The 21,936-nt window shown below is 46.5% G+C and overlaps 1 protein-coding gene across 1 annotated transcript in view; it reads right to left on the bottom strand.

Annotated features, from left to right (window-relative positions):
• PTH1R (parathyroid hormone 1 receptor) overlaps window positions 1–21,936 on the bottom strand; it is a 146,233-nt gene that overhangs the window by 63,922 nt on the left and 60,375 nt on the right. The window contains exon 2 of the mRNA XM_009556113.2: window positions 14,547–14,652. Within this exon, the coding sequence (XP_009554408.1) occupies window positions 14,547–14,652 (106 nt within the window). The remainder of the gene's footprint in view (window positions 1–14,546; window positions 14,653–21,936) is intronic.

Raw genomic sequence — 21,936 nt, 5'->3', positions numbered from 1 at the left:
CAAAGGCATGGAGTGATAGGATGAGAGGGAATAGCTTTACATTGGAAGGGGGGAGATTTAGACTAGACATCAGGAAGAAGTTCTTCATGATGAGGGTGGTGAAGCAATGGCACAGGTTGCTAAGGGAAGTTGTGGATGTCCTATCTCTGGAGGTGTTCCAGGCCAGGTTGGATGGGGCATTAAGCACTCTGATCCAGTGAGAGGTGTCCCCGCACATGGCAGGGTGTTGGAACTAGATGATCTTTAAGGTCGCTTCCAGCCTAAACCATTCTATAATTCTATGATTCTCTTTCCATCACTACATCTCTGCATTAAAAAGGGTCACCTCTTCTACTTTCCAGATGCATTTCCTTTAAAGCTGTTTTTCTTTACCTCTCAGCCAATCAATCCATCACACTCAAATCCTCAGCTTCAGTAGAAGGCAGCCCCGAGGTTTCAGGGAACAAAGCCCTCACTGAAATATAGGTTTCACTCTGAGGGAGATGTGTTGGGAGAGATGATGCTAAATGTTTCTTTCACCCACTGCCTTTCCAGGGCTGTGCTGGAGCAGGGACTTGCATCACCAGCAGAGAGCTCCTCCTCATCCAGCTCTGCAGATGAGATACCATGACCATGAAATAAACACTTTTGAGAAGACAAGGCATTTGGAAATGTGAATGTTCACCATCCAGCTAGAAGTTACCAGCACCTCATCATAACGTGCTGAATGACACGTTGCTCCAATATCAATCACAGTAAGGCAGGTATAAGGCTTCATGTCAGAAAATCTGATTTATTTCTCTGCATCTGCATGAGATCACAGACCATCTTTGCCCATCTTTTAATGGCAGATTGTAAAATCCTTCAGGCAGGGCATGTACCTCAGTGCCTGAGGTGCCTGAAGTTTATTATAGTGTACCTATTCATCTCACAGTTACTTGGACTATCATGAATACTCCCTTACAGCAGTACCATGCTACAGAGCAGTCATAGTAGCACAGACTACTGTAATTTTAGAACAGATGTGCCTTGCAGCTCTCCTTGTACCTCGAGGGCTGAAATCTCAAGGCATGGAAATCATAGTAATCATCACAAGACAATACAGTATTCAGGATGGAGGAAGCAAACAGTCCGTTTGATGTTATTGTTGCAGGACCTGCCTTTCAAAGGCAGAAAGATGAGTCCCGGACTGCTTTGTGAAAGAGCTGCACCATATCCATCTCTTGCTTTGCTCTTTTGTCATTTCTGCTTCTCCACCTGAACCTAGTCAGAATCACAGAATCATAGAATCAGAGAATCATAGAATGGTTTAGAAGGGACCTCAAAGCCCATCCAGTTCCAACTCCCCTGTCATGGGCAGGGACACCGCACGCTGGATCAGAGTGCTCAAAGCTCCATCCAACCTGGCCTTGAACACTTCCAGGGATGGGGCATCCACAACTTCCCTGGGCAACCTGTGCCAGTGCCTCACCGCCCTCATTGTCAAGAATTTCTTCCTAATGTGTAATCTAAATATTTCCTCTTCCAATTTAAACCTGTTCCCCCTTGCCTTATCACTCCATGCTCTTGTAAAAAGCCCCCTTTTCAGCTTCGCTGTAGGTCCCCTTCAGGTACTGGAAGGTAACTATAAAGTGTCCCTGCAGTCTTCTCTTCCCCAGGCTGAACAACCCCAACTCTCTCAGCCCGTCCTCATAGCAGAGGTGCTCCAGCCCTCTGATCATCTTTGTGGCCCTCAGAAATCCCAGCATGCTGGGAAAGGAGGAGTGTATTTGTGCCATACGTATGCAATGTTCAGGCTGTATCCTCAGGGGCAATGAAGGCTATTCCCTCCTACTTTTCCCCTGCCTCCTCCCTCCTTTCTTTCCCCCTAGTCTCAATTCCTATTTCTGTGCAAGCAATATATGCATGTGGAGAACACATTAAAACCATCTGTGAGGCTGCCTGGCAGCTGGATAAATGCAAACATGGTCTCAAGGTGTTTATCTAGGGGTATGGAATATAAATCAGCCCAACTTATTCTGGCACCGTGCAAGGCACTAGGGAGACCACATTTGGAATACGGTGTGCAATTGTGGTCACTCTATTACGGGAAGGACATTTGGTGGATTGGAAACAGGCAGGGAGAAGCAACCAAAAAAATGACCCAGCATTTTGGGACAGGAGGGTGTGAAAGGGAGGCTTGGAGGTCCAATGCTTCTGTAGCGCGGGGGGGAGGTTTGGTGCTACAGATGCATTTCAAATCTGACTGTCGGAGCATGTGCATATGAGTTCCTACATATATAGAATCATAGAATGCTTTGAGTTGGAAAGGACTTTAAAGATCATCCAGTTCCACCCCCCTTGGTATGGGTAGGGACACTTCCCAACAGACCAGTCTGCTCAAGAGCCCATCCAACCTGGTCCTGAACACTTCCAGGGATGAGGCATCCACAACTTGCCTGGGCAACCTGTTCCAGTGTCTCACCACCCTCATAGTGAAGGAATTCTTCCTAATGTCCAAGCCTAAGCCTTCCTCCCTGCAATTTAAATCCATTACTCCTGCCCTGCAGTGCTGCAGTGTCTCTCAGTGACTCTGCATGCTGTGTACCCTGAGTCATTGCATCTCTAAACACCTCTGTGTGTGTATGGAATCTGAGTGCTGGCCAGCATGAGGGAGGACAAGGAGATGGGATGGATGTAGGTCCTGTTTTTTGACTACTCAGAGGCCTTTACTGGCTTGCACGCTGGTGTTTAGTGGGCAAAACAACCCTTGCGTGCTCAGCCCTGGATGAACTGGACTTTGGAGGGGAACAATGCATACGCCAGGGATAGTTCTGAATTCCACCATCTCTTTATTCACTTCAAGGCAGAATAGGAAAGCCACAAGATTACAGTGCTACCAGAAAATTGCTAGCATGACACAGCTCCAGGAGATGGGTACACTGATATTATTAGCTCATTGCACATGCTGCCTCTCCTTCTTCTGTGCTCACAGCCTGAAAGAAATATTATAGAATCATAGAATCATTAGGTTGGAAAAGACTTTTGAGATCATCAAGGCCAGCTGTACCTGCCCACTACTAAACCATATCCGTTAGCACTTCATTTACCCGTCTTTTAAACACCTCCAGGGATGGGACTCCACCACCTCCCTGGGCAGCCTCTGCCAGGGCCTGAAAACCCTTTTTGTGAAGAAATTTTTCCTGATGTCCAATCTGAACCTGCCCTGGTGCAACTTGAGGCCATTTCCTCTTGTTTTATCACTTGGGAGAAGAAACCAGCACCGACCTTTCAGGCAGTTGTAGACAGGGATTAGGTCTCCCCTCAGTCTCCTTTTCTCCAGGCTAAACAACCCCAGGGCCCTCAGCCACTCATCATAAGACTCCTTCTCCAGCCCCTTTACCAGCTCCGTTAGTCTTCTCTAGACTCACTCCAGCTTCCTAATGTCTTTCTTGTAATGAGGGGCCCAAAACTGAACCCAGGATTTGATGTGTGGCCTCATCAATGTGGAGTCCAGGAGCACCATCATTTCCTGCTCCTGCTGGCCATGCTGTATCTGGTCCAGGTCAAGATGCTATTGGCATGTATCAATGGGATCCCTTCAGCATCCCATCTGATAACACTCAACATGCCATTACTGGCCTGGTTCAGTCCAGGCATTCTTCTTTCCTCACTCAGTCCGTCTAGTTCTTCTGAAACTCCCCAGAACTCCCTCTGAAAGGGGATAGTGCTGGTCATATCAATCAGTTAAAAAAGCATAGTGATAAGGTTTATAATTAGTATTGCAGTTCACTCACTCCTATGTCAGAATCATGGAATGGTTTGGGTTGAAAGGGACCTTAAAGCCCATCCAGCTCCAACCCCCCCTCCAACATCTCCCACTGGATCAGGTTGCTCAGTGCCCCATCCAACCTGGCTTTGATCGTCTCCAGCGATGGAACTTCCACACGCACACTTTTTCACCATTTCTCCTTATTACTTTACATTAATCTAACTAGAAGGGCTTTTACAGGTATGTCAATCAATAGAGGAACGTCAAAGAGAGCGTACCCCCACTGATGATTGGAAATGGGGATCATGTATCAACAGATGAGCAAAAGGCTGATGTACATAAGTTTTTTTCCTCAATCTTCACTGATAACTGCTCTCCTCACCCATTCTGTGTCATGGGACAGCAAGATGGTCACTGGGGGGGGGGGTAGGGGTAAACCCCCTCGCACAGTAGAGGAGGATCAGGTTCTCAAACACCTGAGGAAACTGAACATATATAAGTCCACGGGACCTGATGACATGTAATCCAGAGTCCTGAGGGGATTGGCAGATGTGGTTGCCAAGCCGCTCTCCATGATATTTGAAAAGTCATGGCAATCGGGAGAAGTCCTTGGTGACTGGAGAAAGGGGAACTTTGTGCCTGTTTTTAAAAAGGGTAGAAAAGATGATCCTGAGAACTACTGAACTGTCAGTCTCACCTCTGTGCCTGGGAAGATCATGGAACAGATCCTCCTAGAAGCTATGCTAAAGCACATGGAGGACAGGGAGGTGATTAATAGCAGCCAGCATGGCTTCACCAGGGGCAAGTCCTGTCTGACCAACTTGGTGGCTTTCTATGACACGGGTAAACCAATGGATGTGATCTATCTAGACTTCTGTAAAGCCTTTGACACGGTCTCCCACAACACCCTTCTCTCTAAATTGGAGAGATATGGATTTGATAGGTCGACAGTAAAGTGGATAAGAAACCAGTTGGATGGTTGTATTCAAAGAGTAGTGGTCAATGGCTCAAAGTCCAGATGGAGATCTGCAATGAGTGATGACCCTCAGGGGTCCGTACTGGGATTGGTGCTGTTTAATATCTTTATCAATGATATTGACAGCGAGATTGAGTTCACTCTCAGCAAGTTTGTGGATGACACCAAGCTGAGTGGTGTAGTTACCACACCGGAAGGACAGGATGTTATCCAGAGAGACCTGGACAGACTGGAGAACTGGGGCTGCGAGAACCTCATGAGGTTTAACAAGGCCAAGTGTAAGGTCCTGCACCTGGGTAGGGGCAATCCCCGTTTTCAGTACACGATGGGGGATGACGTGATTGAGAGCAGTCGTGCAGAGAGGACTTGGGGTGCTGGTTGATGAGAAGCCGACATGCGTCACAACGTGCACTTGCAGCCCACAAGGCAAACCGTATCTTGGGCTGCATCAAAAACAGTGTGACCAGCAGGTTGAGGGAAGTGATTCTGCCCCTCTATTCCTCTCTTGTGAGACCTGATCTGGAATACTGTGTCTGGTTCTGGAATCTTAGAAGTAAGAAGGATATGGAGCAGTTGGGACAGGTCCAGAGGAGGGCTACAAAGATGATCGGAGGGCTGAAGCACCTTTCCTATGAGGACAGGCTGAGACAGTTGGGCCTGTTCAGCCTGGAAAAGGGAAGGCTCAGAGGAGATCTTATAGCAACCTTCCAGTACCTGAAGGGGATCTACAGGAAAGCTGGAGAGGGGCTATTCTTAAAGGCTTGTGGGGATAGGAGCAGGCAGAATGGGTATAAACTGGAGAGGGGGCAGATTTAGACTGGACATTAGGAAGAATTTCTTCACCATGAGAGTGGTGAAGCACTGTAACAGGCTGCCCAGGGAGGTTGTGGCTGCTCCATCCCTGGAGGTGTTGAAGGCCAGGTTGGACGGGGTGTTGGACAGCCTGATCCAATGGGATGTCCCTGCCCGTAGCAGGGGGGTTGGAACAAGATGATATTTAAGGTCACTTCCAAACCTAACTATACCATGATTCTATGATTCTATGATTAATATTACACATGGAGCATTTATGCCTATCATAACTCCTGTTCCTATTCCTTCTGTGCATTGCAAGACGTATATAGCTGCTCAGCAGGCATTCGTTATGGGATTGGAAATCCTTGGCCCACAAACCTTTGTAGAAAGAGGTCAGCTGTTGGTATTTCTTATCTTTTCCTAGCTCTAATTCAGGCATGACTGGCAAGGAGCCACCCCTGAAGAGCTGCAAGCCCATGTGAGTCATCACAGTCTGTTGACTTGAACGGTGGCTGCGGTAGATAGGTTGGATGGGAGACGACATCTCTCCGTAGGGCTTCAGTGCTCTTTTGACTCATCCCAGAGCTACAGATACAATGAGAAAACCCAAGCTTGACCAAGACTCACAGATTACATCTAAACTAGTCAATATAACAGACCGTAGCCTACTTTCAGGTCCTGCAAGCCCAGCACGGCTCGTAGCCACAAATCTGAACTCCTCACGCATATCACAAAAGAATCATCTGGCCCCCAGATAGTGTCCGGTGGGGCAGTGACAGCTGTCCCAGGCCAAAATTGTGCTTGGAGCAAGCTAACAAGGGATGACTTAGTTGTCTGCGGAAGAGTATTTAGGCCAAAGTTCTAGCTCTGCATCGTTGAGCCACAAGGACTGAAATTAGAAACAGGGAGAAGCTAGAAAGAGCAGAAGGAGATAAGGGGTTTGTAGATGTTTAGGGTGTTTAGGATAAGTCCTTAGTCCCCTGGATGACTTTCTCTCTCTTAACTTCTAGGGCTGTTTGCAACCTCTGATGATACCCTGACAGGATGGATGATCAGAAGCTGTTGCTTGAGCCTCTGGAGAGAAAACCAGCAGTAAATCTGGTGCTTCTGCAAGCCCAGAGAGTCTGGGCTTGAGTATAGGTCCTTTAGGGACAATGGAGCCATAAATTCAGATGGGCAACCCACACACCTTGGGTAAATACACACAGCTTCTCAACTAAAAATAACCCCTTTCCCTAGCAAACAGGTTTATTTATTATAAAAACAAGCCATTTTGAGGCAAGCTGCAACACCAAGGACTCTGAGAAAGGATTGCCCATGGCCTTTGCTAATAACAGGTTTGTATAAAAATCTCTTCCCCCCCGCCCAAAATGTCCCATCTCCTCTTCCAAACCAGGGAAAGACAGGCTTTTAATTCATGAGTGAAAAAAAAAGAAAAAAAAAATCAGGTCTGATGGCTTATGGCTGGGAATTTCACTTCATCCCCTTCCAGGTTTAACTTTGGGGTGGCATCAGGCTGCCCACCATGGCTGAAACGTAATATTTATGTACGTAGAAGAGAAATTTAAGAGTTTCCTGTTCCTTCAGAAAGGTATTCATCTAGAGACTAAATTTAAAGAAAAAAGGGGAGGCAAAAAATAAAGACAGAAAAGAAGAAAGGAAGCCAAATGCTTGTGGAGAAGTATTTTTTGGTTGGGTAATTTTTTTGGTTTGTTTTAATATTTTGGGTCTCTGTCCTCCTGTGCCTCAGCCAAAAGTGCCCATGTGGAAGCCCACTGGACTGGCTCAGACCTGTCTCCTCATGGCGCAGGTCCCTATAGGACCTCACCCCATGGATCAGAGCCCATGGCAGATCCTCAGAGATCAGCCTGGGAGGTGGCCGGTGGCAGATGGCACCATCTACAATGAGCTCTCCTAGAGGACAGGAGATGGCTCACACTCCACTACCTAGCATAAAAATAAAACTTAATGTTTGAAGGGGATAAAAGGGAATTTGGAGTTTTTACTCATAAACAGCTCTTGTGAGACCCCCGCTGGAGTGTCCTGTTCTGGAATCCCCACCATAAGAAGGGTATGGAACCATTTGAGAGGGTCCAGAGGGCACCACGAAGATGATCTGAGGGCTAAAGCACCTCTGCTATGAGGACAGGCTGAGAGAGTTGGGGTTGTTCAGCCTGGAGAAGAGAAGGCTCCAAGGAGACCTTATAGCGACCTTCCAGTTGCAGTGCTGAACTGTGGGACAAATCAATGAATCAATGAATTCAGTGCCCACACTGAACTGAGTGGGAATCTGCCATGTTACTGCAGAAAAAGAACCGGCCTGCGATGAGATGAGATAAATAGGAGAACCCAGGTACCCACTGAGCTGCAGGAAATGTCAAATAAGTTTTCTTCATTTCAAAACAAAACCAGAAGGTTTAAAGCAAAAGCGATGATGAGAGTTTTGAGTTTCCGTCAAGTGGGATTAGTCCAAAGGTTTTCACCAGTTTCTTTCCACCTGGATTTAAATCTTTGAAGCCTCACCTTGAATTCCAGGATGGAATTCCAGAATTCCATGTGGTTTGTGGCTTGTACCCTGGCTGAAAAGTAAGGAGATGAGAATCCAAATCTTGGCTCTGCCACAGACTCTCCTTTGAGATCGGAGGTGAGGCGTTGAATATCCCTCTGCGTCAGCTCTCAAGAATGAGGACAGCAGCCCTACCAAGCTTTCATGCCAGCTTACGTGATATTTCTTTCTATCTAAAAAAAATCAAGTTGTCCCAAATTCCTTCACTGCTTCCAAAACCACAGATCATTGACCATTATGGAGCAGAGTAAATAACAACACTGCACTGCAGTCACACCCAGGCAGAGGCAGGATCCAAGTAACCCTCTTCCAGATGGTGTCTGGCAACTTTTGATGGAGGGGTATAGGCATGATGTAAGGGTGATCACAGGACGGGATCTGACATCATGGAGTCGATATATAAACCCCGTGGTGTGAAGTGGGGTTGCATGGGAGCAAGGAGAGAAGGCATCAGGGGATAAGTCAGCTCGTGTTTTCAAAAACTTAGATATTCAGCAGGTAATGCTCATTGATGAGAACGTCAACATAGTTGGCAATCTGTGCTCACAGCCCAGAAGGCCAACTCTATCTTGGGCTGCATCAAAAGAAATGTGGCCAGCAGGGTGAGGGAGGGGATTCTGCCCCTCTGCTCCTCTTTTGTGAGACCCCATCTGGAGTCCTGTGTCCAGTTTTGGAATCCTCAACATAAAAAGGGTATGGAACTGTTGGAATGGGTCCAGAGGATGGCTACAAGGATGATCCATGGGCTACGAGGACAAGCTGAGAGAGTTGAGGCTCACAGCCTGGAGAAGAAAAGGCTCTGTCGAGACCTTACAGCAGCCTTCCAATACATGAAGGGAGCCTACAAGAAAGTTGGGGAGGGATATTTTCCAAGATTCTGTAGTGATAGGATGAGAGGGAATGGCTTTAAATTGGAGAGGGGAAAAATTAGACTAGACGTTAGGAAGAAATTCTTCATTATGAGGGTGGGGAGGCACTGGCACAGGATGCCCAGGGAAGTTGTGGATGCCCCCTCCCTAGAAGTGCTGAAGGTCAGGTTGGATGGGAGTTTGAATAGCCTGATCCAGTGGGAGGTGTCCCTGCCCATGGCAGAAGGGTTGGAATTGGATGGGTTTTGAGGTCCCTTCCAACAAAAGCCGTTTTATAATTCTATGATAATGTGCAATGCAGTCCTGTTTACATCAACACTTTTCTCCCCTGGCACTGCTCCTTTGCCTGATGTCCATCTTGTTAATATAGCTGCATGAAGAAGCAAGTCATTAATCACAGAAACATAGAATTGTTTGGTTGGAAAAGACCTTTGAGATCATTGAGTCCAACCATACCTGTACACTACTAAACCATATCTCTGAGCACCTTGTCCACTGGTCTTTTACACACCTCCATGAACGGGGACTCAACCAGTTTCCTGGAAGCTGATCCAGATGAAAACCAAACATCCTTCAGAAAGGCTCTTTCTCAGGTCAATCAGTTATGCTGTTGGCCTTGTCCTTACTTGCACACTAAGGGGAATCTGAAATACCAAGTGCAGTCATGCTTTTGGTGATAAGAAAACCGGACTCTATGTATGCACACAGGTCCTTAGGACCTTTGTCACCATAACTGAGTTCTCCTCAGCCCTTGTTAGCCAGGCTAATGGTTATAATGGAGATAACCATATGCTGATGTCACTCCTTCCCTTTGCCATAGAAATGCCCCGTGGGACCAGCTCAACACATGACACATAGTTAGGAGCTCATGGTACTCCATCCTCTCCTTGTCCAAGAAGAGGCATTACTGGTGCCCTCCTCACACCTTCCACCTGCTTGCCTCTGAGCTGGCAGAAAACTGGTGCGTTATTCACTTTAGTTCAAATCTAGGTATGAATTTGAAGTGTTGATGAGAACAGGTTTGCGAGGATAGTCCTCAAAAGGCTTCTTGGAGAAGAGGTTGACTGCTGAAGTGTGCACCCTTATTTCTCACAGCTTAGAGAGCCACAAAAGGGAAGTATCCCTTAATGCATCTCTCAAGGTCATTGATTATTGAGGGGTGCAGGACAAAACCCCAGAGCAGAGATGTGAAAGCCACTCCTCAGGCTGTAGAGGAGTCTTCATTTGTTGCAGAGATTGCATAAGCATCCAGTGCAAAGTAGCTCTAAAACAGCCACGGAGTCAAAGGTCACTTTGAACTTTGTGGTTGAGTTTCCCTGGAGAGATGGGACTCTCAAGTACAAAGCCACTCCATGTTGACTCAAGCCAAGTCTTTTAAACTGGAACTTTCTCCTTTCCCAAACATTCCACACCACTGGCCTGTCCGTAGAGGACCTCCCATTCTCTCCTTGCCCAGCTGCTGCATCATAGCTGGGCCCTCACCAGTCTTTGATAACTGAGCCTTGAAGCCTACAGGGAGCAACCAAGCCCCCAAAGAAGCCTAAATGCTGCTGGCTTGTGATCCTAAATCCTCTTGGCAGGACTAATTACAGAAATGCTTGTTGGAAGGGACCTCTGAACACCTCTTGTCCAACCTTCAGCCTTCAAAACCAGCATGAAGTCATCAGTCATGCCATTATCTAGCCAACTCTTGAAAATCTCCAAAGATGGAGATCCCACCACATGTTCAGGTAAGCTACCTTAGTGCTAGGCTACCTTCCTAGCGTTCACACCATCATCATCAGTAACCATGTCACACTGCAACATAAGGGTTCCATCTAAATTGGTAATCCTCAGTTTAATCTGTGATAACATCTAGAGACAGGCAGGAGGCAGATACCACCCCAAAAGAGCTGTCCACCAGCTCTAGGAGGAGCTCAGATGTTCAAGGTAATCCACCTCTCCTGCAGAAATCTATCACCAACACTGTGACCACTTCAGCTCAAATTCATAACGGCCCCAATGACCATGACTTTTGCTTTACAGGTGACTTCTTGAGCTGAAGTTCATTGTGCCACTGTCGCTTACATGAGGTGAAACCCTACACTCTTACTCCCTTTTTCAAGGCAGATTGTTTGACCTTGAATTCCTGCAGGATGCCATGGAACTCAGCTTTATTGTTATAGACAGGGCAGACTGTGAAAACTTTCCAGGACCCCATTCTCATGGCCATTTATTGACCACATGGGGATGATTTCCCCCACCTAAAATACTTCCAGAAGCTAAATTTAACACAGGTAGATGGAACTAGGAATGTCTATTGCCTCCTGCATTGGATACCTTGAACCTAGGTTGATTTGTGGTGGTCTTGTGGTCACTTTCATTGTTCTGGTGGATTTTTAATTTTGTTTTGGAGGTTTTGTTTGCTTGTTTGTTTGTTTAAAATATTTTCAAGGGCCTAAACCATGTCTATTCCCTTTTGCCCTTTGAACACCAGCCAGGTCAATAAATCATTTCAGACTGAGGGATGCACTGCTCCCTGTGAACTGCAAACATACTTCTCAGCAGGACTTGCCCCACCTCTAATATAAAATAAATCCGTTATGGTTTGGCAGAAGCAACCAACAGCATGAGATCTATTCATCACGCTGCTGAAAGGAGAAACAAAATCCAGGGGCAGAGGTGGAGTCTTTAGCTTTGCTTTCAGGAGGCACTGGCAGCTGTCAAGACAGGAAGGAGCATGGCTGGTAGCCACGTGGGAGATCTTACAGAGATGAGGTCCTTGGTACGCCTGTCCATCAGTCTGCATCGCCAACAGGTAGACTCTGGTATAGATATGGTGGCACATCCATGCTATGGGCTGCTGTTACATCAAACAGAGGATCAAAAGGACTTGGACACTGTTCTCTGCCTTCCAGGTCTTCAAGATCCAAATCACTAACTCTGTCCTATGCCACCAAAAATCCAAAGACAACACAGATAGTGGATCCGGTGAGGTGGTAACACAACACAAGTCCTTCATGGCAGTTGGAAGAGCCTTCCTGCCACCCAAGTGGGTGCTTGTCAGAAATACCCTGTGTGATATCAGGAGACTGCCTGAAAGCTTGGTGTGGCCACTCAGGATTTATATTGCTCTGAATCACAACCACTTTTCCCCCATAAATTCTGCCTGCAAGTTGGGGTTGGCACATCTTCATTGTGAAGACCATATTGCCCATTGCACGCTTTTTCTTTTCAGATCGTGGTGAGGGAAGAGGTAAAGAGATGAGGTCCTCCATCTGGCTGAGAAGGGCACAGCCGCACATGTTCCTGGGCGATTAGCACAAATGAAAACCAGACCCCACTTTCCGCCGTGTTGTCAAAGGAGGAAAGGACTGGACTTGACCACTTTTCACTGTAGGCTCTGAAGCCTTTGTGCAGAGATTAAGCTTCTGAGCCTTAGCCAAGCCATTAATTACATTAAAACTAACACAGTGCAGATTACAGCCTTTTGTTCTGTCAGCTCCCACTCCACGGAAGGTCTAAAGCTATTTATCTACTCCAGTTCTTGGAGCGTGAAGAAACAGGCACACTACAGAACGGAGATTGAGTTTGTTCACAAGCACCCTATAAGATTATCATTTTACGTGTTCAAGGGTGTCTGTGGTGTAAAAATGTGTGGACAGCAGCTCTTTTACAAAGCAGGAGGACCTTTTTCAAACTGTAAAATACTCTGTGATCATCAACTCTTTAGGTGACCTCAGAGATGGTCTGCCAACTCGCTGCCTTATTTATGAAGTGCTAGAGTGAATTTCTGGGGTGTTACAGAACTGCTGCCACTGGAGTTTCTTTCACAACATCTTAAGAAAACATTTCTTGGGGAAGCTCTTTATCAGGGAGTGCAGGGATAGGACAAAGGGGAATGGTTCTAAGCTGAAAGAGGGGAGATTTAGATTAGATATTAGGAAGATATTTTTGACTGTGAGGGTGGTGTTCACTGGAGGTGTTCAAGGTCAGATTGGGTAAGACTTTGAGCAACCTGATCCAGTGGGAGGTGTCCCTGCCCATGGCAGGGGGTTGGAACTGGATGGGCTTTGAGGTTCCTTCCAACCCAAATCATTCTAGGATTCTATGGTTAAATTAGAATTAATTCTGAAATGCTTGCAGGGTAATTTGATCTAACTATTTATTACTAATAATTGCCTTGAGTTTTTAAGCCTTGAATATACTGCTGTGAGTATTGACGTCAAGATGTTTCCTCCTCTTCGCTGTAAGTGTTTGCAACTGAACATAGATGTACTATAGAGGATGGAGCAGCAAGCCTGAGTTTTATTGCCCCGGCAGCTCTGAATAGCTCTTTCCAAGGCCAGGACTCAGCATGGGTGCATGAGATACCTATATGACGCTGTATCAGATTCCTTTCTGTTCCAGTCAATGGAAAATCTAATCATAGAATGGTTTGAGTTGGAAGGGACCTTAAAGATCACCCAGTTCCAACACCCCTGCCACTGATGCTGATAGTCTTATAGAGAAGAGTTAGAAAATAGGATTTAAGAGCAAGACCAGCTGGTTGATGTTGGCAGATCACAAGGTAGGCAGGTGGTCTGTAGTACAACAAAAGGAAATGCCTCTGCACATTTGTCTTTTAAGGAGGTGTTAATTGGGCATTGGGTGAACAGGACAAAGAAGCCACAGAGGATGTGGCTTGAGGCTTTGATTGATGGGAAGCTGGAGGCCTGGAATAATATTAAGGCTGAGCTTCCATGGCCCCTTGCTGTCATTTCCAACAAGAGAGGGACACAAGGTGGGCAGGCATGTCCGCTCTAAAATCACAGCTGGCTTTGGGGATCATTCCCTCTGCTGGTGATGGGTGTGCTGCCAATAGTGCTATTTGTGAGAAAAAGAACTCTGAGATTCACCAGTGAAGGTGGGAAGCAATCTGCCTTGTCTCCTTCTCTCAGGCAATAGAGACAGATGGCATAAGATGCCCACCCAGGACTCGCTGTGTTGATGCAGGGTGCCTCAACATACAGCCCCAGTGTCAATAATTAACACATGATGAAAGGAATCAATGGGAGATGATTACTTTGCTACCCACATGAGAAAGCTTTCTCCCTTCCTTCTCCCTCCAGCCTTACATCTGGTAGTGATTTTGCAGCCCAAAATAGAAAGGAAGTGGAAGAATAGGGCTTAGCTAAGCTTGTCCCATGAGGAGAATATAGAGAGAGTATATCAGAGGGAAATAGAAAAGGAATGTTGGAAGAGCACTTTGTTTCTGACACCACTGGTGTCTTGCTGCAAAGGATGTTGAGCACCAACGGTTGATGCTATCTCCCATGCTTTGCTGGTGATGCTGTCTCTGTCTGGGCTTTGAGTATTGTGATAAGGGCTGTAAGTCCACAACCACAACCCTTGCATCCTCCTGACCCCTTGGCATCTGGAGTTCTGGAGCAGGAGAAAGAGGCTGTGATAACTTCTTTCCAACACCTTGTGCTGAAAGAGCTTCCTCAGAGCCTAACTGGAAGAAGAAATACATTGGGCCTTCTTCGGCTGCCTCCCTCACATGCTCTGAGCTCTGTGTATGCAGCTGAGGGAAAGGGCCAGGGCTGAGCAGAGAGGGGTTGCAGCTGGGGTTGCTGTGGGAACACTCACCATGCACCTTGGGCACTTTGGCTTTCAGGTGTCGTTCGCACTTGGCCTTGGCTTTTAGCAGTAGGAAGATCTGCTCCTCTTTGGTGATGACATCATCAGCATCCACCTGCAGCAACGGGAAGAAAAGAGGTTAAACCTCTTTTAAACGGGAAGAGCAGCAGGACACAAAATTCTTAGATAAAGCAGATCATCTGAATACAAAAATCTCCTTTGTACCAGCAGTTTCCTCCACTTTGCTCCTTGCACATCAGTTTGCTCAGCAATTAGTGTCCCGAGCAATATCTCTTACAAGATGCCATATGGAACCATCATAGAAGCTTCGGCAAATACAATAATCAGGGATTGGCAAAGAAATATTGTATTTCCTGACACCCTCCTCTTGGAAAATACTACCAGGAGTTAAAAGAACCAAGGACTCCTCTCTCTTTAGGAATTGCAGCCTGCCATCATCATTGCATTTCCATCTCTGTGTGCAGGCCTTCAGCCATGTCTCATCAGGCTCTATAAATGTCCTAACTAAATCCAAGAACCTGAGTAGAAGCAGCTGCCTCAGGCAGGGCTGTGAGCTGACAGCATCTGCTCTCCAAAGACTGAAGGCTCAGAGAAAAGAGGCTGTGAGCATCATCCTGGGAAGATTAGATTTCTCCTGAAAGGTCTCCAGAGGTCAAGGAACAAGAAGAGAGGGGAGCAAAGAGGCTGCTTTGCCCACAGCCTGTTTTATTCCCCTCTATTTGCTGTTTACTGATACATGGCCCTCAGCGGCAAGTGACTTTGCTGACCTTTATGACTTTTCTGGTCATAAAGAAACTCTTTATTCATCAAATTGGCATGTTCCCATCAGGCATGGTTGGCCTCAAGAAGCTGGGGACACAACCGTGGGGAAGGCTTGTTCTACAAACATTTTGGTTGTCATAATGTACAGAGCTTTGATCTAATGTAATACAGCTGCTTCAACTTCCTGCCTCTTGGGTATATAACTCATGTGTCCTGCTTGGACACGCCAGTGCTAGAAAAAGTCTTAGATGTCAATTAGAAAAGAATGAGTGGAAACTTCAGTGTACCCATCCCAGCTACACGAGGGTGATGCTGCCTTTGTTCTTTCCTGCTTTGTCCACCTAAAAGAACCATAGAATGGTTTGGGTCAGAAGGGACCTTAAAGGGCAACCAATCCCAGTCTCTTGCAAGGACACCTTCCACTGGATCAGGTTGCTCAAAACCTCATCTAGCCTGGCCTTGAACATCTCCAGGGATGGGGCAGCCATCACTTCTTTGAGCAACCTGTGTCTGTGCCTCACCACCCTCACAGGAAAACATTTCTTCCTAAGATCTCATCTCAATTTTCCCTCTTTCAGCTGAAGGGAGCATACACCCCCCAAACCCACTGCTATTCAGAATTAAGGTTCCTTCACTCATTTTAAGTTAATTCACTTTGGAAAGTAAGTAAGATAAACCAGCTGAAAGCCAACCAGTTCTCAAGCAAGACTTACTACAAATGACATAACGAGGGTTAATGAAACCCAGCTGAGAAGTAAACTCAGATTCAGTTTCCCAGCCTGTTCCTATGGAGAGGAACGGTAGATATTTGAGCAGCTGGTGTGGTAATGGACACGCAGATGGGTAGCTAGATCTGATAAGGGGTTTCTGAGTAAAACAGAAGTTAGTTTTTCATGTCCTTGGAAAAAATCCACGCTAAAAAACCTTCAGAAGTGGGAGTTGATTTCAAAACTGCATTAATGCAAAACAAAGCCATTCCTTTCCAGATGTTTGGCCTATCCGCATTTAAGGCGACATCCCACATTTCAACTTTTTCTTTGGAAATATAAAACCTCTGGGTCAAATCCTGCTGTCATTTATATCTGCAGAAGCCCTGAATAATTCCACTAAAGCTGGAGGAGTTGGTCTGGATTTATAGTGGCTGGAGTAGAATCTGACCTCAAGCATTTCAGATGATTCATCCCTTGCACGCTTAGTCCTCAAGCTCCTCTGGCTGTGCTTCGGGAGTCGGGCAGCTCCCAGCCAGAGGGATGTATCGTCTCCAGGCCAGGCAGAGAAAATAACTTTTACTTCCCAGAAAGGGAGATGCACCACTAAGCGCTGTGCCCAGAGCTGAGCAGAATGGCTGGGGCAGAGCTCTGAACTCAACCCAGGTTTTCAGCATCCCTGAGCCCTTGTTACCAGTCTCAAATTTCCAAGAACCTGACAGACTCTTAAAAAATATCTCCTTGTTCTCTCCCCTCTTCCCAAATGCTGGGAGATAGATTTAGGACATGTACTTCTATGCTTCTCCTTGGACAAGGAGGATGAAACATGTATGAAAACATATACATGAATAAGGACAGAGATTTCTGTTAAATTATAGAATCGTAAAGACTGGAAAAGATCTCTAAGGTCATCCAATCCAACACCACAGTGCCTCCTCAATGATATCCTGAAGTGCCACGTCTACAGGACTTTTGAACACCTCCAGGGATGGAAACTCCACCACTGCCCTGGGTAGAGTCTGCCCGTGCTTCATCATTCTTTGGGTAAAGAAATTTTTCCTAATATCCAATCTAAACCTCCCCTGGTACAACTTGAGGCCATTTCCTCTCATCCTATCACTTGTCACTTGGGAGACGAGACCAGCATCCACCTTGCTACAACCTCCTTTCCAGGAGCTGCAGAGAGCGATAATGTCTCACCTCAGCCTCCTTTTCTCCAGGATAAACAGCCCCAGGTCCCTCAGCTACTCCTCATAACCCTTGTTCTCCACACCTTCCCCCGCTCCGGTCCCTTCTCTGGATGTGCTCCAACCTCTCAATGTCCTTTTTGTAGTGGAGGATCCAAAACCCAACCCAGGATTCAAGGTACAGCCTCACCAGTGCTGAGTCCGGGGGGATGATCTCTTCCATACTGCTGCTGGCCACACTATTTCTGATAAAAAGAATCCTGTGATTTGAAGGAGACAGGTATTCTCAAGAGACTTGTAGGAAAACCATACAGTCTGGCAATGCTGTTCTTTTGCTGTCAAACAACCCACATTAAACACCTGAGTAAAACTGCGCTGATAGAATCATGGAATTGTTTGGGTTGGAAGGGACCTTAAAGATCATCTAGTTCCAATGCCACTGCAATGGGTGGGGATACCTCCCACTATATCTGGCTGCCCAGGGCCCCACCCAGCCTGGCCTTGAACATTTCTAGGGAGGGGGCATCTACAACTTCCCTGGGCAACCCAGGGCCTCACCACCCTCATTGTGAAGAATTTCCTCACGTCTAATCTTAGTCTTCCCCCTCTCCAATTTAAAGCTATTGTCCCTCGTCCTATCACTACAAGCCTTTGTAAAAAATCTCTTTCCAGCTTTCTTGTACGCCCGCTTCAGGTACTAGAAGGCAGCTATAAGGTCTCCTCAGAACCTTCTCTTCTCCAGGCTGAACAACCCAAACTCTCTCAGCCTGTCCTCATAGCAGAGGTGCTCCAGCCCTTGGACAATCTTTGTACCCCTCCTCTGGACCCATTCCAACAGCTTCATATGCTTCTTATGTTGAGAAGATAATGCTGCCCTACTCATCTTTCCATTCTGGCTGTCAAAGGTTAAAAGAAATCCACAGGAACATTTGCTTTGCAACGTAAGTGCACTCATGATATTAGACATACTTGGATCTGGCTTGGCAAAAATTCCTCTTTGACAAACAATCTCAACACCTGATCCAAAAATACTGGTGGAACGACCTTGCTAAAATCATTAGCACTTGTGTATGCCAACTTTTTAGAATATGAATATCCCCAGGCAGCAAAATAAGAGGCTTCATTTTCAGAAGTGCAGAGGTATGGTCTGCGGGAGTTCATAAACAGGTGGGAACTACTGCTGGTGAAGCAGATACTGCTTTGGAGCAGATTTGGCTCCCTTCAGCTGAGAGAGAGGTGGAGCTGGAGGTACTGGTATAAAAGGTGCCTGTAACATTCTGAGGGGTACAGAGAAAGGGGGCTGATTAGTCACAGTCTGTAGAATGTGAGACCTGGGAGGTGCAAGGTGAAGAGAATGAGGTCTAAAAGAAACAGAAAAATGCACGTAAGCAAATTACATCAGTGGATTCACAACAGGGTTTGACAAATCCATCAAAGTGGGTCCAGAGGAGGGCCACTGAAATGATCTGAGGGCTGGAGTACCTCACCTACAAGGACAGGCTGAGAGAGTTGAGCTTGTTCAGCTTGGAAAAGAGATGGCTCCAAGGAGACCTTAGAACTGTCTTCCAGAACTGAAAGGGGCTCCAGGAAAGGTGGTGAGGGGCTGTTTATTAGGGAGTGGAGTGATAGGATGAGGAGGAAAGGTTTTAAGCTGAAAGAGAGGAGACTTAGTTAAGATTTTAGGAAGAAATATTTTCCTGTGAGGGTGGTGAGGCACTAGAACATATTGCTCAGAGGCAGTGTCTGCCCCATCCCTGGAGGTGTTCAAGGCCAGGTTGGATGAGGCTTTGAGCAACCTGATCCACTGGGAAGTATCCCTGTCCGCGCAGGGAGCTGGAACTGGGTGGGCTTTAAGGTCCCTTCCAACCCAAACCATCCTATGATTCTGTGATTCTAGTAAACACTGTATCCTGGATGCTAATTTCCTGACACAGGAAGGTCTTAAACTACATGTTACCAAAAGCTGGAAATGTCAGCCATAAACCAAAAAAAAGTTGCCAGCAGTAAGAGCTGTCTCTTTCTCTAAACATTGTAAGCTGGCAGCTCTAGAACAGGAGATTGACTCAGTAAGGCCATTTTCCTGTATACCTGTTGGCCTTCTGTTTTTCTAAGGCCACAGACACCTTGTGCCCTGCTGAGCATACAGGAGCATCCATGTCCATTCGGGGTATGGTCCAGTTTGACGTGCTCAGCACAATCTACTTTGTTTATTCTCTGCACCTGCAATTTGAGACCATGAAAAGTAGACAAGAAGCGCTACAGCCAAGTGAGCACTACAGCTACAACTCACCAGGACTTGCATATTTAACATCTCACCTATCTTTCACCAAGAATCTCTACTATGAGCCCACCCATTTGCACCCCAACATCTCTCACCTTCTTATTCTGCAGAGATTCTTTAGCCAACAGAATGGAACAAACATCATATGTGCTTGCCAACATAATACCTGCCTTGCTGGCCAACCAAGGACATCCAGGATGAAGTTTACCAGTTTGAGGTACTTACCCAGAGTGCCATTTATAGTCACTGATTATTTAGCTACAAAGAAAACCTGAAATTCATTCCAACCTCAAGCCACCACCTCAAATAAATCAGACCAGCTGTGGGGATTTTTATCATTTGGGAAGCTAGAGACTGCAGTAAGTGGTCATGTTAGCTGTGCTGGGAAGATCCGTAAAGTTTAGGGGCTGAGCTTTTGCTGGCGTGAGCTCGGGGAGCCAGGAAAACATCTGAGGGAAGCTAGAAATAGTGTCACAGGCAGGTACATCTCTCAAATCCAGCTATTTGTAAGTACGAGGTCATCGTGCCCCCACAGAAGTTAATCACTCTATAAGAGCTGACAGCAAATCCCTTTTCCTGAGCCTTCCTTAACTTGCTTCAGCAGAAATTCCTGCACTAAGCTTACTTGGCATCAAATTTGTACAAGCTCAAGGGATATGGACAGGCTGGACTCTACTCAGGTAGATGCAGGAAGACAGTTTTGCCCTTCACTCCTGCTGTTATGCCCTAGATACAGCCGGAAGGGATGTGGGCTCCTCCCTGGCCTCCCCAGTTTTGCAATCAAAACCCATCAGCTACTCTTTCTCCATGTTTATCACCTCTTGGCTTCCCAACAGTAGGGGTTTTTTTTGCCAGAAAATAATGTTCCTTGTGGGGAAAAGATCTAGGAAAGTTGGATTTTTTTCTCCCCCTTGTTCAGAGAAAGCAAAAAAGCAGAGCAGGAGGCAGGCCAAACAGGGAAGGGTGAAATGACAATGCTATCCAGAGGCTGTTAAATCAGTTTTGGTTCAGCATTTTTTTTTACTCCCTTTCCCTTGCCCCCAGAGGAGGCCATGGGGTAATTATGATAATGTTTTCTGGTATTTCCATTTCATTGGCTGATCTCCCAGCCACTAAAGTAAACCCCAAATCTCAGCGGGGAGGTCATATTCATCCTTGTTTATGGGACTCATTTTCAGAAATAACACTATCCTTTTTGTGAAACTTCCCTGGCAGCAGCTCAAAAAAATAGCTAAAGGCAAACAGATTCCTTGGTTGGGATTGAGAGCATCACAGCCGCTCCATGGGCCCAAGGCAAGGGACTGATAATGATCACCATCTTGAACAGTAGTAGACCAGGATATCGTGGGTGTGAAGCAGAAAGGAGGTGCAGGCAGGAGCAAGGGGACATGAGAAGGATGGGAAGAATCGTAGAACAGTTTGGGTTGCAAGGTACCTTAAAGATCACCCAGTTCCAACCTCCCTGCCATAGGCAGGGGCACCTCCCACTGGATCAGACTGCCAAAGGCCCCATCCAACCTGGTCTTGAACACCTCCAGGGATGGTGTATCTACAGCTTCCCTGGGCAACCTGTTCCAGTGCCTCACCACCCTCATCGTGACGAATTTCTTCCTAATATCTAGTCTAAATCTTCCCCTCTCCAATTTGTAACCATCAGAAGGTAAGTGCGAAAATGAAGGCATCGGTGCTGGTGATATAGAGGAAAAAGTGAGGTCCTAAGGGTGTAGAAACACAGTGACCATGAAGATCGCACCCTAAACGAGCCTTGCTGAATTTGGTGATCTCCTCTGGAAGTGTAATCATAGCAATGCCTTCTTGTGAGGAGTGAGCTAGATGGACTGGGGTAGAATGGGGACACAGACCAACAGTTATTCAGCTTTGCAGAGAATGATAAAACTTTTTCCTTAGGTGAGCTGAGTGAAGAGTCTGACTGAAACACCAAACCAAGCAACATATGGTCACAATCAGAGTCCTTTTTTCTGCTACAGAGACGGCAATTGAGCCAAGGCCACAAGCAGGAAGGATATGAGATCTTCATTCCACCTGGTGGATGGAGCAGCCCTTCTCCTAAAATCTGTGAGGGTCAAGGTAGCTGTTAGGACTGCGAGATTAATCTAGAATCATAAGAACGGTTTGGGTCAGAAGGGACTTTAAAGCCCAGCCAGTTCCAACCCCCTGCCACGGGCAGGGATACCTCCCACTGAATCAGGTTCCTCCAAGTGCCATCCAAACTGGCCTTGAACACCTCCAAGGATGGGGCAGCCACCACTTCTCTGGGCAACCTCAGCCACTGCCTTACCACCCTCACAGTCAGAAATTTCTTCCTAATATCTAATCTAAATCTCTCCTCTTTCAGCTTAAAACCATTACCCCTTGTTACTATGCTAATCTAAGGCCCGATCTGCAGCTGCCACAAGTGAGAACACCTCTACTGCGATCAG

The sequence above is a fragment of the Cuculus canorus genome, chromosome 2, assembly GCF_017976375.1.
Source record: "Cuculus canorus isolate bCucCan1 chromosome 2, bCucCan1.pri, whole genome shotgun sequence".
Classification (NCBI taxonomy): Eukaryota; Metazoa; Chordata; class Aves; order Cuculiformes; family Cuculidae; genus Cuculus; species Cuculus canorus.
The sequence above is the reverse complement of the archived record's forward strand: the minus strand, read 5'-3'. Positions and strand labels throughout refer to the sequence as shown.